Source organism: Delphinus delphis, chromosome 2 (genome assembly GCF_949987515.2).
Source record: "Delphinus delphis chromosome 2, mDelDel1.2, whole genome shotgun sequence".
Lineage (NCBI taxonomy): Eukaryota > Metazoa > Chordata > Mammalia > Artiodactyla > Delphinidae > Delphinus > Delphinus delphis.
In genome coordinates, this window is record NC_082684.1 from 110,685,744 (window position 1) to 110,709,152 (window position 23,409).

General features: G+C 40.5%; 1 protein-coding gene across 9 annotated transcripts in view; it reads right to left on the bottom strand.

Moving 5' to 3' along the window:
• Window positions 1-23,409, bottom strand: part of AKAP13 (A-kinase anchoring protein 13) — a 337,951-nt gene that overhangs the window by 226,108 nt on the left and 88,434 nt on the right. For 7 of the 9 annotated variants that reach the window (XM_060005473.1, XM_060005472.1, XM_060005471.1 and 4 more), the window contains exon 1: window positions 282-439. In XM_060005473.1, coding sequence (XP_059861456.1) covers window positions 282-377 — 96 coding nt within the window. In that variant the 5' untranslated portion in view covers window positions 378-439. Of the gene's footprint in view, window positions 1-281; window positions 440-14,380; window positions 14,425-23,409 lie in introns of those variants that run through there. The other 2 variants (XM_060005469.1, XM_060005475.1) reach the window with 2 other exon arrangements.

The following is a 23,409-nucleotide window of genomic DNA, read 5'->3' on the forward strand; positions in this document are numbered from 1 at the left end:
AGTGCTCAAGAACAATTCAGCTGAAAGTCAGTCCGGGTAACTCCTCACACCAATGATTACTGTGAGCAAACAATGTTTATAGGATCTCTATCTTACATTTGAAAAAGCGATGGCAAGTGGAATTCAGTGCTAAAGCCAACCTCTAAATGTAGAATGTGATATAAGCATCAGGTTTCAAGCTCCCAGGTCAAGAGAGGGTGGTAGCAATTTGAGGGACTGGTAGTGAAACCATCCTTACTTAGAGAGACTAGACAGAAAGGGCAAGAGTTCTGAGTTCAAACCTCTGTTTCGGGCTTCCCTGGTGGCGCAGTGGTTGAGAGTCCGCCTGCTGATGCAGGGGACACAGGTTTGCGCCCCGGTCCGGGAAGATCCCACATGCCGCACAGCAGCTGGGCCCGTGAGCCATGGCCGCTGAGCCTGCGTGTCTGGAGCCTGTGCTCTGCAACGGGAGAGGCCACAACAGTGAGAGCCCGCGTACCGCAAAAAGAAACAAAGAAACAAACAAAAAAACCCTCTGTTTCACCTCTTACTAGCTATTGTCCTTCATCTATAATATGGGCCTCACAAGGCTGAGGAGAAAATGTACATAAGTCACCCTACGTGGAAGGTGCTCAGTAAATGTTGTTCCCCTCCTCTTTCTAAGCAAACAAGGGAAAGAGCTGTCAACACAAGTGCATGTGCAGAGATGCAAGAGGAAGCCACCCGATACATTTATACGCTTTTGTACTGTCAAAATAAAGGAGATGGGTCTCTTTTAAAAACTACCTATATATTTAAAGTTTCTATCCATCATTTGTGAAATATGCTTATACCATTTAATCCTCACTACGAACACCACCACCACCACACCCCAGCCCCTCCGCCACAGGCTGTTGTAAAGACACAACTGTTCTCCCTCAGATTGCCGAGGCAGCTCCTCCCTCGCCCATTGGTGCTACACCATTCTCCCTCTGCCTCTCATGGTAAAATCCTCGGTGTTCATATCTGTGGCTCTTTGATGCTTTCAGTCATTCTACCAAACAAAATCCATTTGTTCTTCGGAACAGCTTATCATCCTCACATCCATTCAGCACACTGTAACGGTGAACAGGCTACTCACCTGAGGGTCCCTCACTGCTCTTCCTCGCTCTCCACACCTCTCCATCAATGTTCTTTGGGTACTACTTTCATCATGTTACTATCTGCCTAATCAGAAGACCTCCAGTTGCTCTCTATCATGCTTGTAAAATGCTATATTCCATCAGTGCTGGCCAAGAAAATTTTCTGCAATGATGGAAATATTCTATATCCGCACTGTCCAAAATGGTGGCCGCCAGCCACATGTGGCAACTGAGCACTCTGCAATGGAAGAACTGAATTTTTAATTTTATTTCGTTTAAATTAATTTAAATGGCTACATGGGCTAGTGACTACTATACTGAACAGAGTAGATCTATACAATCTCATCTCCACATATTCTCCCATGTGAACTGTCCTCTCCAGTCAAGCCAGATCCCTCACCACCACTGATAACACCATGTCCATACCTTACTTCTAAGACTGTGCTCCCTTCTCTCGCTCTGCTCTTCCCTTTCTCCACAGCCAAATCTGTCCAGGCTAACAGAGCCCCCCATCTTTCCTGAAGGCTTCCCTATCATTTCTGCCAACATCTCATTCCTCTCCCTGCTATGAACTGTCACTGTGTAACCATCTGTATAACTCATCCAAGCACCTGAACAAGTACTGCTTGTGCTGTCATTTAACTCTTCAAGCATCTGAGCCCCGGTGAAAGAATCTATTCCTCTAAGACCAGGTCCTCCATTCACTAATAGGTGCTTCACAAACACTTGGTGAATGAGCTAAGGGTACAGAGCACTACATTTTGGTCTTCTTTGGACAGCAAGACTTCTCTTCACTAGAACCGAATGGAAAATTTAACTCCAGCCCCCCTGCCCCATATCCAGATGCTTGGGAAACACCAAGTTATTGTAAAGGCATCATGTACACAGACCCTGAAAAGGCTTTGACCTCTATGTATCTTCATCTGCTCTGAAAATGCCAAGGAAAAATAAGAAAATGCTACCTGCAAATGCAAAATCTGTTAACTTCAAAGCACGTTTCTGGAGATGGATTAAAAAGTCCCAACAGAAGGAAACTGAAGCTCTTGCTCTGTAAAACCATCAAAAGCTAAATTAAGGAACACTTGACTTCCTTATTTCTTCTGGCACTAGTGACGAAGTTGTCATTATTTAAACACAGTCCTCAGATCTGGATGGAAAGAACCTGCAGGCTACAAAATGTTGGAGCTGACCCATCAGACCTATTGTTAAGGCTAAGGCAGGTAATTCATTTAAGAGATCAGAAGGCTGATAAAGCTCTCTTTGTAAGAGAAAAATGTGACAAAGTAACAGCCAAGCAAGAGGCATAGCCAGATTAGTTCAACTCCTGCTATGGAAACACATTTCCCAGGAAGAGATAAAATGTTGCTATTACCAAATAGGTCCTCTTCCCTGAAAGGAGGCAACTGAGAAGATTAAAGCTGGGGTAATTTAAATTCTGCAGCCCTTCACAGCTTTGATTATTTATGCAAACTATACTTATGCAAGAATAAACTGTTTTAATAGCTCATTTTAAACCTGCTTCTTTCTGAGCACATCTCCACTTGCACTCTCATCTTCTGGTACTGTTTGGGCTCTGAGGCCACTTCTGATTAGCACACACACAGCATATTAATCCACTGCACAAAGTCCTCTTCACTGAGGCTGGACACAGAAGTCCAGAGTCAACAAGAATCCAATGTGATGGCAGGATATCACTCTAAGTTTTTCTCAAGGTCTAAATGTGAGTCAAATGGAAAGGCTCTTCTGATTTCCCTTTTTTAAACGGGCTTGGGAATCATTCACAGGATTTGAACCCTAGGTCCACCATAGCTGCAACCTCAGACAAGTCAGTTACCCCTTGGATCCCTCACTTCACGGGCTCTAAAGTGGAAATACTGACCAAATCTTTTGTCTCTTGTGAAGATTAATGAGGGAATGTGTATAAGTGCCCACCAGGGTACCCTGCCAAGAAGTTGTTCTCAAGTTGTTCTCAACCAATACCAGCACCCTAACCCACCTTTCCCTTCCTTGAGAAAACAGAGAGCAACATCATCTTAAGGGACGGACCCTATTCTAATAGAAATAGTTATAATCACTGGATATTGGTTTGTTTTGTTGATTTTAAATGAAGAAAGGAATCCAGTGCCAAAGATCTACCTTCAAAGATGATGTTCTTCTACTGTCAGGATGTTCCAGGCAAACACTCAGTGCTAAGGAAAAAGAGAAATGCGGAAGGACATAATAAACCAGATCTGTTGGGGTTCTGGAAATTTGTTTTGTAATTAGAATGGCTCTTCCCCTTGAAAATCTAATTAATGTGGGTTTCATCTCAATCATATGGCAGGTAATAAGTATCCCATACATAACCTTGCTGCACGCTTAGAACAGAATTTATACCTCACATCTATCTCTCTGCTTCTAAAAAAGTATTTAGTTTGTGGGCTTCCCTGGTGGCGCAGTGGTTGAGAGTCCGCCTGCTGATGCAGGGGACACGGGTTCGTGCCCCGGTCCAGGAAGATCCCACGTGCCGCAGAGCGGCTGGGCCCGTGAGTCATGGCCACTGAGCCTGCGCGTCCGGAGCTTGTGCTCCGCAACGGGAGAGGCCATAACAGTGAGAGGCCTGCGTACCGCAAAAAAAAAAAAAAAAAAAAAGTATTTAGTTTGTAAGATAAAAAAAAAAATGCCTTTTGGTTTTCCTGAGGGAGACCTAGAGATGTGTTCAATAGACCACAAATCTTGGGGACACCAAAAAAAAAAAAAACAAGTTTATAACTGAAGGATCTGAGAAATGAACCCCAAGTTTTTCCTCTTTAAATGTGTCCTTATGGTCATTTTAGTTAGTGAATCATCAGTGTCCAATATAAACCTTCTGAGTCAGTGTTAAGAGTCACAACCATCCATTCTGGAGTGTCATTAACCATGAAGTGCCCAATGCCCACTGGAACACTTCGGCAACCAGTAAGGACATTAATCTAATACAGAAAAACATCAAAAACCTGCAGGAGCTGCACTTAACAAGAGAAATGCCTCACTTACTGTTCAAGGGCCTTGACTTTCCCTTCCTTTCACTGGTCCAGGGCTAAAAAGCCACCCACCCTCCTGAAGATAAGTATCTGACCAAGTAATTCACCAGGATGGCTATTACTGACTTCCTACATCCAAAGTTACAACCCACATTTTATTTTCACTCTTTTTTCCTACTGAAGAGGGATTTCAATTAATAACTGTAAACTACTCTCCAACGTGTCTACAGCGCAAAAGACATTCTAATCCTTACCTGTTACACTTTGAAAAAGAGTTCAATGCTATCTTTTCAAATATTTCTCTCTTCTTCGGCGTTCCCACAGCTACCTTTTTTCCTCTGACTTAGCCCACTTACCACCAGACTTACACCACAACTTCTCTGTATGTGTACTCTGAATCCTAAATTCAAGCCACTGCCTCCTGCACACTGGCTGGGCCAATTATTTGCAGATCCTGCTACCTGACCAGATCTATCACAACCCCTGTGAAATTTCAGGCAAATCCCTCAATCTCTCTGTAGCTCAGTTTCTTCACTCTTCCCGCAGAGTGAGCTCAACCACCCCGAAAATACAATGATCCCTATGACTCATCAAATTGTTCTCCAGTCCTGACCTCTCCTACAAAGTGCATCCCCACATGGAGTGCTGACTATGGGACAATCACTTGGGTGCATCATCACAACTTTTTCTCCAGAAAAGTAAAGTGATGAGAGGAGAAAGGAAGTGACTTTCTCTGGAATAATCCGGATCTCCTTATTCTTGACCCCTATCGTCTCCTTGTGCCTTGTAGACCTTCAGGTTTGGCCTGGCCACATTTCTTCTAGCATTAGCCTGAGGCCTGAGATAAGAAGCATCCAAAGACCCTTTCATGCTCCTCCTTCAGAAGTTTAAAAATCTTTCATCCCCTTCAGCTGTTACTCTGGGGGAGGATTTATTTACTGTTGCTAATGTCCAGTTGCTAGGTTGCTAGGTCCCCTAGTGCTTAGTGTGTGGGGCTGGTGGTAGGGCCTATTTTGTTTTATAAATACCAACCTTTGCTTCATGTGCCTGGCTTTTTCTCTTATCACCTGATAGCATTCCCCATCCCCCCTATGCTTTCTGGGAGAAGTCTATGCTTTTTTCTTTCATTGGGGTATGGTTGTTTTACAATGTTGTGTTAGTTTCTACTGTACAGCGAAGTGAAGTAGAGTTCCGTGGAAAAGTCTATGCTTTTATCTTGATAGTGAGAAGGGCTCTAGAGCCAAAGGGTACATGTACTATGTTCATAAAAATTATTAGCAGCCACGTGGTTTGCTGCATGTTGTTTACTGTAAACAAGTGGCTCAGACCATAAGTCCCATAATGGCTAGAAATAATAGTTCAGGACTCAAGAGATATAGGCACCATGTCTAGCATGCCTTTTCAATTCGCTAAATGACTAGGTAGGTTAGTTATTTCACAGAATACATCTCTGGAATAAAATCAGATACTCTAGGCTACACTTTGCAGGGATGCTGTACATATCTCCTTACAATTATAAGGAAGTTACATATGCACAATAGAGACATCGTTATCACATTTATTTCCTTGTTAGCAATACTTTTTAATCACAAAGATGACATTACTGACTATTCAGGACTCACACAAGGTAAACTTAATCAATAATGAAACTTGGGAAACAAATGAGCATCTTTATTTTTTTTAATGAGCAACTTTTAAAAGGCAGTTGTTCTGTCAAAAAGAAGCAAAGTGCTACAAAATAACTGGCTAAATGGCCTATACTCTTCCAAAATGTTGGTATCATGAAAGACAAAGAGAAGCAAAGGAACTGTTCCTGATTAAGAGATTAAAGAGACTGTAAATAAATACAGTGTGTAATTCTGGATTAAATCCTGAACTGGGGAGAAGAGGGGAGGAGGATGCTCTAAAGGACATTACTGGGATGATCAGAGAAATTTGGAATATGGACTTACATTACATAAGAATATTACATCAATGTTACAATTCCTGTTTTTGTTAATTGTACTGTGTTTCTGAAAGAGAATGTCCCAGTTCTTAAGAAATCTATGCTGAAATATTTAAGGAGAATAGGGTATGATGCCTGGGAAAAGCAACTTTCAAACAGCTCAAAAAATATATGTAATACAGAAAATGATAAGCAAATCACATTTAGGTCACACCTAAATGTTAATAAAAGATAAGTAGAGGTGAAGTTGCATTCTTCTAACTTTTCTATAAATGTGAACTTATTTCAAATAAAACATGGGAAATGGAAGACTAAACTTGGGTTACTTATTTTAAAAAGGACTTTATATGTGCAAGTCTCTATCACATTAAGTGGGATGAGATTTGTGTGTTTTATATAACAATTATGGACAGGAACTGTGCATGTCAGCTTGGTATACAGAAGAAAGACAATGGGTTTGAGAGTCACAATTTCTGGGTAAAGCCCTAACTTTTGCATATACTAAATGAACCATCTTGAGCTCTTATTTCCTCAAGTATTATGAGGGTAAGAATGAAGCTTCCTCCACCCTCACAAGGTTGCTGTGAGAACCAAATGATATAATGTATTCAAATGTGCGTTTTATTTTTTTTTTACATCTTTATTGGAGTATAATTGCTTTACAACGGTGTGTTAGTTTCTGCTTCATAACAAAGTGAATCAGTTATACATATACATATGTTCCCATATCTCTTCCCTCTTGCGTCTCCCTCCCTCCCACCCTCCCTATCCCACCCCTCCAGGCGGTCACAAAGCACCGAGCTGATCTCCCTGTGCTATGCGGCTGCTTCCCACTAGCTATCTACCTTACGTTTGGTAGTGTATATATGTCCATGCCTCTCTCTCGCTTTGTCACAGCTTACCCTTCACCCTCCCCATATCCTCAAGTCCATTCTCTAGTAGGTCTGTGTCTTTATTCCTGTCTTACCCCAAGGTTCTTCGTGACATTTTTTTTTCTTAAATTCCATATATATGTGTTAGCATACGGTATTTGTCTTTCTCTTTCTGACTTACTTCACTCTGTATGACAGACTCTAGGTCTATCCACATCATTACAAAATGTGCATTTTAAACCAGGAGGTAGTATATGAACATGAACTCTTGTTTTTAAGGAGTTGTCATCCAGAAAGGTTACAGGTGATGCAAATGAGTGTTACACCAGTAGGTGAACCATTCACAGAAAACCAGAAAATGAAAGGACTACAATGAAATCCTATCATACACCGTTCATTTAGGTTCACAAATGGACTTTGAAAATACATTTTTTTCTCCCCAGAAGCAATTCAACCATGAAAGAATATAAAAACTAAGCAGAAATTTTTAATTACACTGCCCTTTAACAAATGAGAGCCAAATCTGCTTTAAAATGTTCCTCCGTTCAAGAAAATCCAATTTACATCTAAAACACGGATCTTAAAGATGACTACAGAGTACTAAAACTATTTTTCCTCAGATGGGCAGTCCAAATTACTATGCTTAAACTGCCTGAGAATCCAGTCTGCCCAGGGCCCACAGCTCCACATTAGGATTAATCCAACATCCCTAAGAGGCCTGACCTGACCCCAAGCCACTGAAGGCTCTGAAGTTCAGAGTACACTCAGAGGTGGGTGCTGTGCTGGGCTTCAGACGTGATGAAAGGCAGGCCCTAGGGAGGTCACCCAATGGTCTGTGAAGTGCTTCAAGATCAGGCTTTTCCCTGTCTCCTCCCTGAGTCTCCAAGCTCATCCAGGAGAGGACGCACCCCGCCCCCCCTGCACTCTTGAATCCCCGCCGCCATTTTTTCTGTTCCCCACACGTATCAAGCCTAGCCCTCACTTTAGAGCTCTGCACTTGTTCCCTTGGGCTAGAACACTGTGCCAGGATCTGCACGTGGCGGGCTCCTTCTGGTCATTCTGGTCTCAGCTTAACTGGCCGCCCCTCAGAGGCCTTCCCTGACCACCCAGCCTAAAATAGCCTCTACTCAGGCACAATCACATCACATCCTATTGTTTTATTTACTTTCATTAAACTGTTCTTCCTGATGTTTTCTTGTTTATGATTATCTGCCTTCTTCTCACTATAATACAAGTACCGGAAGGGCAGGGACCCTTCCATTCTGTTCATGGCTAAATTTCCAGCATCCAAAAAGGGGTTTGCACAAAGCGGGCACCTGAATGAAAGAACTCCCCAGCTCCAGCTCAAAATTCACTTCCAGTACTAGTGTGTGATTGAAATTTAACAACTCCAGGAATAAAAAGTCAAAGACTCACATGCAACCCAGATTTCTGGAACTCCTTCCTCCTCTCTTGAGTCAACTTTGCCTTCTCTGCCATAGTCCACTATCCTAATTCCATCCACTCTTACCCGCTCAAAGGACTCATCTATTCTCAGAGTCAAAAGTACCAATTTCTTAAAAATAACTCAAACTCTCTCTAGTTCAAAATCAACTTTCTTACTCCATAGCTCCGAGCCCACATCTCCCGCTGTAATCAGGACATCAATATGCCCTTCAACATGTCTAAAGAACAAAGTCATCACCTTCCTTCTTTTCCACATCTGGCAATGGCATCAGCTGTCATTCACACTCAAGTCCTCAATCAACTATCATTCATTCTTTTTCACTCCCCGCATCTAATAAAGTATTTAGTCCTACTGCTTCTTTTAAATATTTCTTGCATCTGCCACCACCTCTCCATTTTTACCGCCACTAAACAACCTAGGCCCTCCCCACCCAGAGGGACCCTAGGAAAGCTATCAACGTTTTTACCACTGCCACCCAAAGGTCCTACAACTGCGATTCTCACACATGCACCTGGCAGTAATCAACATTTTTGTAGAGGCTGAGGGAAAAACCTGACCTGGTAATGTAACTACCCTGCCTAACACAAAGGGTGTACTTGTGGAATCACAGAGCTGACAGGCGAGGAAACCAAGGCACAGCCAGGTTACACTACTGGCAGCCGAAGTTCCAGGTTCCGCATGTTCCACTGTGAACAGTTCACAAAAATAACTCATTACAACAGCTTCATTTAAACACTCAACAGTACTGCCACCTGTACAGTGGGACATTTCTTACATTTTAACTATGGCAGCTTACTGTGGACACATTTTTATTCAGAGACTGGTTAAGATGATTATTTGGAATATTTGGAATCCAGCCTATTTTTCTTAACTTTCAGGTAAAAGTTCTTCTCAGGATCCAGTGTTTTTCCTTATTAACTAGCAGTTTTCTCTCTTCTGTTGATGACATGTACCCGTAGCACATCTCAAATATAAACTAAAAGAAAAACTTCAACACACTCTATTCTTTGGCTTAGTACTTCTTTCTCTAGGTGCAGAGAATTGACCCCCTTACCAACGGACTGTCCTGTACAGTTACAGTAGTGCCCCCATCCTCAGGGGGGTACATTCACCCCCAGTGGGGTACATTCACCCCCAGTGGATGCCTGAAACCATGGACAGTACTAACCCCATATATATTTTTTCCTACACACACACACCTGTGATAAAAGTTTAATTTGTAAATTAGGCACAGTAAAGAGATGAACAACAATAACTAAAAACAAAATAGAACAATGACCATTATACACTATAAAAGTGATGTGAATGTGGTCTCTCCCACCCTCTCTCTCAGAATATCTTACTGTACAAATTTAATGCCTTTTTCATCTTAATAAAAGAACTTATCACATACTGTGCCTGTAACTTCTGCAGTTTGAAGTGTGAAAGCAAAACCAGCATGAATCTGTTTTTCCTTCCTCACAATTTCATGGATAGAAGACTCATTCTTACCATAGATCTTAGCAACCTCAGCAAACAAATTTTTTTCTTTCATTATTAAGTCAAGAACCTTCACCTTTTCACTTAAGGAAGCACTTCATGGCTTCTCTTTGGCATATCTGAATTGCCAGCATCACTACTCTTGCACTTTGGGGCCATTATTAAGTAAAATAAGGGTCACTTGCACACAGCACTGAGATACTGCGACAGTTGATCTGATAACCCAGACGGATACTAAGTGTCTAGCAGGCAGGACACACTGGACAAAGGGATGATTTAAATACGTCCCCTACAGGACAGAGCAGGATGGTGTGAGATTCCACCATGCTACTCGGAGCAGTGCACAATTTAAATTTTATGCATTGTGGGACTTCCCTGGTGGTCCAGTGGTTTAAGACTCCACACTTCCACTGCAGGGGGCACAGGCTCGTTCCCTGGTTAGGGAACTAAGATCCTGCATGCTGCATAGCATGGCCAAAAATAAATAAATAAAATAAAATTAATGAATTGTTTATTTCTGGAATTTTCCATGTAATATTATCAGTCCATGGTGACTGCAGGTAACTGAAACCACAGAAAGCGAAACCGTGAATAAGGGGGAAACTACTACACTTTTCTTCACCCAAACAGTGTAAATCCCTGAGACTTGGCTTAGTTCACTGAAAATGGAGTACACTGTCACTCTTTAAAAAGGGATAACCAATTGCCTCAGTAAGTATTACTGCTGATCGACATATTTGAAATCTGAAATTTAAAACAGTCTTCCCCAGTAGAGCCTGCCCAACTTCATTAAACACATAAATCATATATAAAGCACTACTTTATTAAGTATATTCCCCAGAACTGATGTCTAAGAGCCTTGCTTCCCTAACAGAACGAAGCTTTTTTAAGCTTCATAGGCTTTACAGTGGTTTCTATGACCAAGCCCAGAAAATACAGATTTAAATCACAATTTACCGTCATCGATGAGCTGTGTGACCTTATCACAGTATCTTCAGAACTCATTTCCTCATCTCTAAAACGGAAAGGTTGAAGCAGGTATTACCTGAAGTCTCTATTAACTCTAAAGTTCTCAAATTCCATGATGAAAAGTTCAGAAAACTTCTAACTGATCTCTCTGCCTCTACTCTCTCCTTCCAAATTATCCAGCACACTACCACCAATTAATTTTCCCAAACTACTACTGTATTAGCTTTCTATTGTTGTTACAACAAATTACCACAAACTCAGAGGCTTAAAAGAACACAAATTTTATTATCTTACAGTTCTGAAGGTCAGAGGCCTGAACGACTTTCACGGGGCTAAAATAAAGATGTCTGTGTTCCTTCCAGAGGCTCTGAGGAAAAACTGTTCCCCGGCTTTTCCCAGCTTCTAGAGGTGGCATTCCTTGGCTCATGGACCCTTCCTCCTTTCTCAAAGCCAGCAGCGTGGCATCTACAAATCTCTGACTCCGTCTCTCACTTACAGGAATCTTTATGATTACACTGGGCTACCCATATAATTAAAGGACAATCTCCAGTTTCAAGATCCTCAGCTTAATGAAATCTGTGAAGTCCCTTTTGCCATGTGAGATAAACATTCACAGGTTCTGGGGATTAAGACATAGACTCACTTGAGGAACCATTATTCTGCCTACCACAACTACGTAGTTATATCAGCCCCCTGATCAAACGCTTTCAATGGCCAAAAGCAGACAGAGACATCAGAAGAAAACTACAGAATATATCTTTTATACAAAGACACAAAAATCCTCAACAAAATACTAGCAAACCAAATCTAGCAACACACAAAAAGGATTATACACCATGACCAAATGAGATTAATCCCAGGAATGCAAGGTTGGTTTAACATTCAAAAATCAATCAATGTAATTCAGTAATGGAATGAAAGAAAAAACCCACACAATCATCTCAATAGACAGAGAAAACGTTCAACAAAATCCAACATTTTTTCACGATAAAAATACTCAAATTAGGAACAGAAGGGAACTTCCTCAACCTGATAAAGGCATCTATGAAAACCCACAGCTAGCAACATCATACTAATCTTAATGGTGAAAGACCAGATGCTTTCCCTTTAAGATCAAAAACAAGACAAGGATGTCTGCTCTCACCACTTTTATTCAACTCTGCATTGGAGGTTCTACTCAGGGCAACTAGGCAAGAAAAAGAAATAAAATAAAAAGATTGGAAAGGAAAAAAACTATTTTCATCATCTTGGATGTAGAAAATCCTAAGGAATCCACTAAAAAAGTACTAGCTAATAAACAAGTTCAGCAAGGTTGTAGATTAAAAGATCAATGCACAAAAATCAGTTGTATTTATATACTAGCAATGAGCCACCTAAAAATGAAATTAAGAAAATATCATTCACAATAGCATCAAAAAGGATAAAATACTTAGGAATAAATTCACAAAAATAAAAGGCATGTACACTGAAAACTACCGATATAAATCACTGCTGAAAGAAACTGATCTAACGAAGGGTGACCTAAATGAAAGGAACAGAATTGAGTGTCCAGAAGTAATTCCTTACACTTATAATCAATTGATTTTCAACAAAGGTGCCCCAGAAAATTCAACGGGGAAAGAATAAAATTGGAGGAGTACCAAAAAAATTGCTGTTCACAGCAGCATTATTCAGAATAGCCAAAAAGTGGAAACAGCCTAAATGCCCAACAGCTGAGGAGTGGGTAAATAAAATGCAGTAGGTCCATATAATGGAATATTATTTGTCAATAAAAAGGAACAAAGTACTTATACTTACTCTAACATATACCTTATATACATGATGCTAAGTGAAAGAAACCAGTCATAAAAGGCCAGGTATTGCATGACTCCATTTATACGAAATTTCCAGAACAGGTAAAACCATAAAGACAGAAAGTAGATAGTGGGTGCCATGGGCTGGAGGAGGGGGAATTGATGAGTGGCTGCTAAAGGGTGCGGAGTTTCTTTGGGGATGATAAAAATGTTCTGAAGTTAAGATAACACAACTGTGAATATACTAAAAACCATAAATGAGTGGATTTTATGGTGTGTGAATTTTATCTCAATAAAGTTGTTCGGGACTTCTCCAGTGATGCAGTGGTTAAGACTCCGCGCTCCCAATGCCCGGGTTCGATCCCTGGTCAGGGAACTAGATCCCACATGCATGCCACAATTGAGAGTTCTCATGCCACAACTAAGAAGCCCACCTGCCGCAACTAAGACCCGGTGCAACCAAATGAATAAATAAATATAAATATTTTTTTAAAAAGGACTTTAAGAAACAAACCAAAAAATAAAGTTGTTTTCTTAAGTCCAAGATATTCAATTCATGTGCAAACCCACTGGTGAACATAATAAATTGTCTCCAAGTAGTCTGGAAAGAAAATATGAACATAAAATATCTTCTAAGAACACATATATTTTTCTTTGTATGTTACATTTAACATAGAGATAAACTATGGAGCATGATCACATGAATGCTCTATGATAGAAAGGTATATGACTTTAATTAACACGGCATGGTTAAAAATAAATACATAAAATGAACAGCCTGTTTAAACACCATTAAAAGCTCCTCAGCGGTCACAAAATAAACTCCGCGCACCTTCTTGTGTGCTTTCACAACTAAGCGTCACCCACCTCTTCAGACTTATCTCCCATCACCCCCAACACAAATTCAGCAGGGCCAGACTTTCCACTACCATCCTTCCCCGCTCACTGAACAACATGCTCACTGCCACTCATCCCTCTACCATCTGGTCTGTGTCTTGAACAAATTCTGAGGATTTTTCAGCCAACGAAATGACCCTTAATCTTCAAGACCTGACTGAAATACTGTCCATCAAAAAAGGTTTTTTCACGTCTCCAGACCATACCAACCCCAAACCCTCCAGCCTCTCGCAAGTCTAACTATCCATACCTCTAAGCCAGCTCCTCACCAAACAGGCACTTTCTACCACTCTGATTCAGATAATTCACTCTTACAACATTTAAAAAAAAAAAAAAAAAACACACACACACACACACACCTAGAATTTAGTTTTTCCAGCCTCGATTCATTCATTTATCCATTTCATCTTATAATTCCCTCACTTTAGGAAGATGATACATCAGCTTTCACCCAGATTCTTAAAGTAAATAGCACTTTTGCCAATGAAAGAGTGCCACCTAGTTGTGGCACAGGGTAACTGACCATGGCAGTAGGAAGCTCTACATACTAGTTTTACAGAAATGCACTGTACGTAAAAATAAGCCGGAGTATCATTTGGTAGGGCAATGCAATTATTTTATACACGCATCTTATCACCACGATCAGTCTATCTCACAAGTCTTACGAGCATTATTTGTTCTGAGCTCAGTGCCATGCATTATTATCATTTAATATTTACTAAATCAAATTCAATTTCTTAAGTGTATTAGGCCAATAAATTCATGTGTAGACGGTTAAAAATTCCTTTGATAATCACACGAGAGCATTTTTTGAGTTTATCATAAGAATTAAACAGCACAAGTTAAGTATAAAATGAAATCTTGCGATTTACTCACATATAATGGAGCTTGTTGTGGATTAAGTTTCATGACCCAGGACACTGAAACAGAAAAGGGAGAAATAAATGAGAATAAAATTAAAAGTTATCGTCAAAAATCTAAAACCTTCCAAAAGTCCTAGATGTCAAGCAAGGTTACAAAAGCACAATCAAAAGTCTGAGATTACTGGATGCCCGGCTTTCCTTAGAGGTTTGGGGAGGCAAGAAGGTCAAAGACTGCAGAATGCCTTGTAGCCCCGATTCCATCCTTTCAAGTGGGGAGAAAGATTTTCTGATTGAAAAATAAAGACAAAAGGCTTCACTGTCATAGAAGAAGTTTCAACAACAAAACCAACAGGATATTAAAATCAGTTACCAAAGCAAGAACAGCGTGCGTGCAGTTATACTTTTACATAATCCCCCAAACTCACATAATGCTACCTAACCAGGGATGCCCCCCAGTCTCACTGGGACGCTTAGGGTAGAAGGGTTCGGCAGACCACTAGAGAGCCCTCTTCCTCTCAACCCTCCTCTCAGAGAAGGGGGGCTACTGCTGGCCTCCAACAGCTAGAAGTTGTCACTTTCCTCAAAATTAATAGCTGGATTCCCTGTGGTTACCTGCACTAAATGAATTCTCACAAAAATCTTAGGAAGAACTTTAGAGGAGACTTCCAGCATTACATAATACATTTGTGAATATTGAGAATAGCATGTTCTTAAAAGTTTAACTTGGTAATTTGACCAGGATTTCCTCTAAGCCAAAATGATCATCGTCCAGTATTGTGTACTTCAGAAGGGCAGGTCTTTTGCCAAATACAATGAATTTGAGAATAAGCTGATCCCATCTTCACAAGAGTCAGAGAAGCAGACCCAAGTGATTTCATTATAGTCAACTTCAAGTGTCTTACTCATGATAGGGGACTGGATTAAATTATTATCCAGCAAAATAAAAAACAACAGTACAGGAATGTCATTCATACATGCAAAAAAAGATAAAATCCCATATGTGGTATTATACCAGACCAGATCACAAAAGCGTAACAATTAACTGAAATCCCAACAGCATAAACTGGAGGTTATCCAAGACCAAATTTTAGAATAAAAAGCAATGCCTTAGCAACCGTGCATAACTCCAATAACAGAATCCTCTCAATATTAAAATTCTCACAAATCTGCCAGTTTGGTCAGGCTGTGTGTGTCTGCGGATCAAGGCTCACCCAAAAAAAAAAAGTTAACACACACCTGTGGAAAAAAAAAATCTATAACCAGGCTCCTAAGCACAATCACCTCCAACCAGCAGGCCACGGGTTTCACTGTGTTCTGCTGGAAGACATGCTCACAGCCAGGAAGCCCCCGCAGTGACTGACCACCTCCCTGCCTGCCCCGTTCATCCTCTGGTCTACCAGAGGATTGTAAGAGACTTCCCAGCTCAGGGCACTCTTTCCTTTCTGCCGGCTTTCATTTAATGGTTTTGTACCCATAGGTGCTAAAAATCACCCGCAAAAATCCACACTGAAAACCAAGTTTGAGAAATGTAGCAATAACCAATGCTTTTAGTAGAAAAATAGAGATTTCCTGGCCATCAGATGCAAATAGCAAGCATAGATTAAAAAAAGAAAGACTGAAGATTGAGTACTTTCTCAACGCATTAAATATCCATTTAATTTAAAATTAAGCTCCCTGTGCTCACTGGTCTTTTAATCAGCTTTCCAGGTCGTATTCAGACTTACCTGGGACAAAAGACTAAAAGAACCTATAAATTTCTGAACCAATTTGCCTTAACTAACTTCTGAAGTGTTCCTGTCATCCCAAGCAGAAGAAATATCAGGGGAAACCAAAACAGGAATTAACACTTTGTAATCCATAAGGTTTGGAGAAATCCACAGAGACAAACTAGTGACTTAACAGCCCTCTGATGCTTCTTGATTTGCCAAAAAACCTAGAATGACGTGTATAAGGACCACAAACATCAACTTATCTGATGTTCCCACTGCATTTCACGAAAGATCTGGTGAAACTCACTTGGCTCTAAGGGCTGATGCCATCTGAACTGTCTGCAATCATGAACTTGCCTAAACTTATTTCAAAGCCAAACCCATACAAGTTATTCTGATATGAGGATTAAAGAGGGACGACAAAGTGTCTGTCCACTCACACTGGTCAAAGGCACAGGTCATTGTTGTGTTGGCAACACAGCCGTTGAAAGAATACATCTGTCAAAAGTCATAGAGGTAATGACCCCAGAAGCACAGGATTGGTAAATTCACATTGCCTTTAGGCTTCTTCAATGCTGACACACCAGGGGAAAGTGAGGACTAACATTTACAGAGCTTTATATCCAATATAATTTTTAATCCCCATAAAAAGATATTATTTTCTCCCATTTCATTGGGAGGGAAAAGTTCTTTCAATGATTAAATCATTTAATATCAACATCAAGAGGTGGGAGAACCCAGTTTCAAATCCCGTCTGACGCCACAAATTGACTTGCCCTACGTCTAGCCCTCATTCTACAAGCAATACAGACTCTCTTTGACTTTGTTAATTCAACTGTCACTGGGCGTCTCCCATGTGCCAGACACCGTACTCAAGGCACTGAGAGTACAGAAGCTTCACAGAGCTTATTCTAGGAGTAACACAGATAAATAAAGCATTAAAATAAACGGTTTTCAGAGAGTGATTAGTGAGTGCTATTGAGAAAAATAAAACAGGGAAGAGGGAACAGGAAATGAGTAGGATACAGTTTTAAATATGGTGCTGAGGGGAGGCCTCTGTGAAGTGACTTTTACCCAAAAAATGAAAGAGATTAAGAAAGCTAGTAATACAGATAATAGATGAAAGACCCTCAAACTGGTCCTAAAACTGAAAACTCAAGAGTCGCGATGCTAAACCATCGAAAACTTGCTACGTATAATGCCTCAACTTATTTCACACATTTAAACAAACTTACTTTACTTACTTGAGAGCTGTGTTCTACAAAAAGCAGCATATTACAGGAAGGCAGTCTTTTGGGTCAAAGTAAATGCACTTAAAAATCAACGTATACACCAAGACCAATTTGGAGATCACTGGACTCTCTGCTTTGCCAACAGAATTTTTATCAAGCTTTCCCAAACGGAAAATTAAAGAAATGCACTATGTCCATCCAATCATTTCATTAAGGAATTTTAAGAGAGAAAACCCTGGAATTTCTTCCTTACCCAATAACTAGTGAGTGACCTTGCACAAGTTCACTGGGTTGCTTCCATGTAACACAAGCACAACATGTGACAGACACAGTGGGACAGTAAAGGCTGCATGCCATTTGAAAGAGACCATGAAGAAAAGGAACTATCAAAACTCAAAGATTTAAATGATGTGATTTTAAGTATGTTCACCAACTCTGCCACTCAGTAGTAACCTGCTACAGTTCTGAGGAGTCATAAATTCAGGGGGTGTGAAATAATTACAAGCACAGTAATTAAGTATTTTTATTCTTTCCACATTTTGCATTTTATTTCAAAATGCTCAAAGGAAAACCAAATTTAATAGCTTGCTATTGTATAAATGTCACACGTTCACTTTATGTCAAAACAAGAGTCAACCAATTTTAATGCAACTGTCTCAATTATATAAATCTACACACTCCCACAACACCCCCATGCAAGAAGTCTCAGGGTGCTGCTGATTATGATTAGACTTTGTGCTGATGATCCCTTCTTGCACTTTAACATAAACTATCACCATAGGGTGCAATGCACAAACCATCATCAGGATGTACACCAGTTTTGTACCAACATTAACAGTAGCAAAAGTTTTGGAATATTTTGCAATTCACTCTACCTGAAAATGATTGTGTAGAAACTCAGTCACTATACAGGATCACAGAGAAACTCAAGCAAGAAGTGATACGCCTGTTTGATTAGTTTGGGGGAAGTAAAGGAAAGAAAGCACTTCCACCAACCAATGTGCCTGAGCAAACGAATGCAAAACCTTAGAAGCTACAAAAAAAAAAATTTACACACCTAAATAAAACTTGGTGTCCACAACAGGTGTCAGCAAACATTTTTGTAAAGAGCCAGATGGTAAATATTTTAGGCTTTGCAGGTCATATGGTCTGTGCTGCAATATGTAAATGACTTGGGTGGGTCCATGTTCCAATAAAACTTTATTTACAAAAAGAGGAAGAAGGCTAGATTCAGCCAGTGGGCCACAGAATGCCAACTCCTGGTCAAAAACTAAAAAAAATACCTCTTAATAATTCAAAGAAGCACTATGCCCTCACTCAACAGTTTTATATGTCTCAAAGAATATTTTCATCTAAAAAACCACTTCTCAATACAGGAAAGGCATAGGGTGTGGCACAATATTCTCTAGATGAGAAATCAGATTAAATGGGTAGGCATCCAAGTTCTTTACTAATAAACTGTATGAGCAAGTCACTTAACTTGTCTGAGTCTCAGCCTCCTTATGTGTAGAAAGGGCATAGTAACTGCTGCCTATATTATGGAGTTGGTGTAAGAATCAAAAGCAAGGGCCAAGTACTAATGTAGAATATGTCTCCAGGGTATACTGTGTGAATAGAGTGAGATGCCAAACAGTATGCATAGTATCCTCTTTTTGTGTAAGAAAGGGGGAAATAAGAACATATATTCATGTTTGCTACTATCTGCATAAAGAAACACTGGAAGGATACATTAGAAACTAATAAAACTGGATATGAAAGGTGAGGGTCACAGTGTAGAAGAGGATGTGGGTGGGAGAATGACTTCTTAATAAATCTTTTTATATTGAATTGAAAAAAAGAAAAAGCGCCAAGTAAAGCACTTAAGCACACTTGCCAGGCACAGAGTAGAAGCCACTGTTCCTTCTTCCTGGCAGAGTTTCTGGGTCTCAGTGGAGACTACCACATAAAATACTTTGAAAAGTATAAATGGTTAAATGAAAGGCTTCAGGTAGCAAGAGATGCATTTCTGTCTTAAAACACGTGGTGGGTAAAGTAGAATTGCAAAATATAACAAAATAACCACAGAAAAGGATCTGGAGGAACAAATACCAAAATGTTAAATGTATGTATTTCTGGGGATTACAGGGAATTTTCATTCCTAAATTATCAGTTTCTTAATTATAACTATTCAAACAATGAACAGATATTACTTTTGTAATCAGAAAGGAAACATTACACACAGCACATCTGGTTTAAGTCCCTGGTCATTCAGTGTATCACAACTGACCTAGAAATGAGTAAAAATACTTTTTTTTCCCTAAATGAAAACACTGAATAAATCTACAATCCTTACTAAAGGTCCCTGGAGCTAATAAAAGCAAAGCAATTAAAACAAGAATGTCTGCACCCATACGTTTGTAAACTTAAACCAAACTCACTATTCTTTAGCCACAGCCACACAGTACACTAAACAAGCCTTTAACAGGTGCTCCACCCTTAACGAAATGCCCAAGGGGAGGTGGCGGGAGGGGAGCAAATCACAGGCCCCCCTCAACACCGTATCAGGTAATTATACTGCAGGCTGCAAACTCCCTTGAACCTGTGAGCGTGGAGATCTCAGCCCATTTCCTAAGGACCAGCTGTCTGTCTCTGACAAACCTATCACTTCAATTGGTTTTTGCAGATGATTTTTGTCATCCACAACAGGAAAGCTTCTAAATCCACAAAAAAGATGTGCAGCCCCCAGTCTCATTAGGAGGAGAACAGCTGTTTGGGACACAGCCAAGTGTAAACAGAGTATTTTTACCTGCAGGGTACTTCCATGGCAAAATGTGCTTCAAATGAATTTCCCTGGCCAGAGACCCTGCTAAGACCGGGCTACAGTAAACCCTTCGAAACCCACAAACATTTGGGGCGAGGGGTAACATGGAAATGACAATGCATACTCTGGATTCTTGCAGAACAGTCAACATTCAGGTCTTCCTCAAGGAAAATAACAAGACCCAAAGACTCCTTCCTTCATTCCTAAGGAGTCTGGGCTGGTGGCTATAAACATGTTATGAACTGGTTGAGGGTGGGAGCCAGGAATTCTGAACAATAGAAAAAGAAGCACAGTACAAAGAGCAGACAGACTCTTCCTGGGGAGGATGTCAAGTTATACAAAAAATATAGAACACTACATGTACGAAATACATTTCCTGAATTAGGGACTGAGGAAATCTTACAGAAGCCTCATAAATGTCCAAGTTCTTCTGAGATGCACTGAGCTTCCCTGGTGGCGCAGTGGTTGAGAGTCCGCCTGCCGGTGCAGGGGACACGGGTTCGTGCCCCGGTCCGGGAAGATCCCACATGCCGCGGAGCAGTTTGCTCTAAGCAGTGATTCTCAAATCTTAGTGCACATGAGCATCCACTGGAGCCTTCTTAAATAATGCCGACTCTTGCCTGGTCCCCTCCCCCCACTTCCACCATCAGAGTCCAAATCAGACCAAACCTTGTGATGTTTCTGCTTTGAAATCATGGCCCACACTTTTGTAAACAATGGTGTTAAGATCCATAACACATGTCTGATTCTCTCACAGCACAGTAAGCCTTGCTCTGTCCCACCGTCTCATGACACAGTACTTACTACACACCAAGAAAAAAGCAAAGCACTAGTCGGAATTGGGGTGAGATGGGAAGAGGGGCCTAAAGCAGGTAGTCAGGACATGAAAAGAACGAAGAATCTAACAAAGTGCAACACTCACAGTAAAACAAAAGGATTCAGCAAACTAAGACAAAACCCAAACAACAAAACACTAACACCCACATTCGCTCATTTAATTTCTTCTTTATCAGTGCTGCATTACCCAATAGGCAGAATGATCCTGAACTTAGGGCAAACATACACACGCAAAGTAATTATCGTGGAATAAAAAAATCAGAACTCTTTCCACGATAATTAATTAACTAATTAAAATAATTAAGAAATTAAACTTAATTTTAAAACTCTGACTTTCTTACACTCATCTTAGAGCTTGCTCTAAAATTCATAAGGGAGAGTACACCATAGTCTTTTTAGAGCTTAAGGCCTCCTTTTCTTTATATATGTATATAATTTCTGCCTGGCACATAAAGACTCAATAATGGGAGATAATCTCATATTTCTGAGCCCTTAGAATATTCCATGTACAGCTGGATGCTGAGCTTTAGGGATAAACACCACATGGCTGGTACCAATTTCATAAGTGACACATATTAAGTAACCAGGTAATTTATAGTACAATATGATTAAGTGCAATAATAAAAATTTTACAAGGATCAGGAAGGACCTATAAACTCTCTAGAAGGTGGAGGCCCAGACACAGCTTACTGGAAGAGGCCAACACTGAGGCAATTTTCACCAAGTGGACATAGAAGTGTAGTGCAGAAAAAACTGCATAACCAAAGACAAGACAGCACAGTAAGTTCTTAAGAACAATACAGAAGAAATGAGAAGTGCAAGCAGGGGATGATGGGAGAAGTCAGGAGAGGCACTCATGTAAATTCACATGCCTAAAAGCTGCTTGGCCTCAGAAGCCAAGGAAGGAAGACAGAGAAAATATACAAACCAGTGGACACAGCTCTAGTCTAAAGAAATTATGGTCATACGATGGCACTGGCATCAACAAATCTCTGCTTTGTTTTTTCTTTTTCATTTTCTTTTCTTTCCTTTCTTTGTCACCTCTCTTTTTTTAAAGCTCAGACTCAAATGTCGGATCATACACAACTGCAGGTTCAAAGATTCATTAAAAAGTTTCACTGGAAGGTAATCATGTAGCCTAAACTCAAACCCAGACAGAGCAAGTATCTGTTGTGGGTTCCAACCAGTAAGGTCAGGCCAGAACCTCACCATGGCTTTCCTGAGGTGCAGCAAGCAAAGGCTGGCTTCCCAATCAATTTCCACAGGCCCTGGGATCCTCATCCCAAACTCTAGCCAAATCCTGTCAGCCATGGAACTCTATAAACGTGGTCTCAGAAGCAGCCCACATTACCCTCCTTCCCCAAGTAGGAATCACTGCCAGTCTACCTGCCTCTGCTTGTAGATATGAGTGCCAGGGCCTTATCACCTTGAGAAAATCTCTCCATGCTCCATTTGCACCTCTGACTCAACCTTCCTAAAATGCTGCTTTCGTTCTGCAGCTTCCTCTCTGCCTACATAGTAGTATGCAATCACATAGCAAGGTTCTTTGGGGGCACCAACCTCTTTTCTTTAGGAAGTTCTAGGCGATAGCACTAAGATCTGCCTTGCTTCAAGAAATGGAGGGAAAAGCCTAAAAATAAGATGTGATCACAGTTTCGGGAACACATTTAACCCATCTTAGTTCTTCTAAAGGTGGAGCCCTGCACCCTAGGGCTCATAAGCCCAGGTGCTGCATCCACAGACACACATGGGCAGCTTAGGACTGGCAGCTGCCAACAGAGAGATTAATAAGCTCACTACATTTCCTCTGCAAAATATTCAATATCATATTTATTTTACACCAACTCTCTATAAGCCACTTTGATAATAATGAAGATACTAAAGGAACAGATGACTGCACAGTGCCCATCTAGATTGGGGAAACAACCTTCCAGCATTTAAGAATTCTTGGCGGTGGGGGTGGGGGGGGAGGCAGGTCCGAGAGGGAGGGGATATATGTGTACATGTAGTTGATTCACTTCATTGTACAGCAGAAACTAACACAACATTGTAAAGCAACTATACCCCAATTAAAAAAAAAAAAAAAACAATTCTTTAGCAACCCCTCACAGAAGAATGTAAGGCTAAAACTGAGAATGGCAATATAATTCAGAGAAGGAGACAGACAGACTTGGATTTGAGTTGTTAACTCTTGCACTTCTGGCTGCATGCCCTGGACAAGTTATTTAAATGCCAGGCTTTATTCTCATGTGTAAAATGGGGGGAAAAAGAATAAAAGATGTGTGTAAAATGTTTATACAGTACTAAACAACAAGAAAGTACTCAATAAATTAAGTTTCTGTTCTTACTGACTGGAATGAGTTATGTGATTAGCCATCTCAGCACTCACCTTGCATCACATTCAACTACTCCATCCTAATCACTGCTTATGTCTAATTCTAAATAAAGGGCACTGATGAGGGAA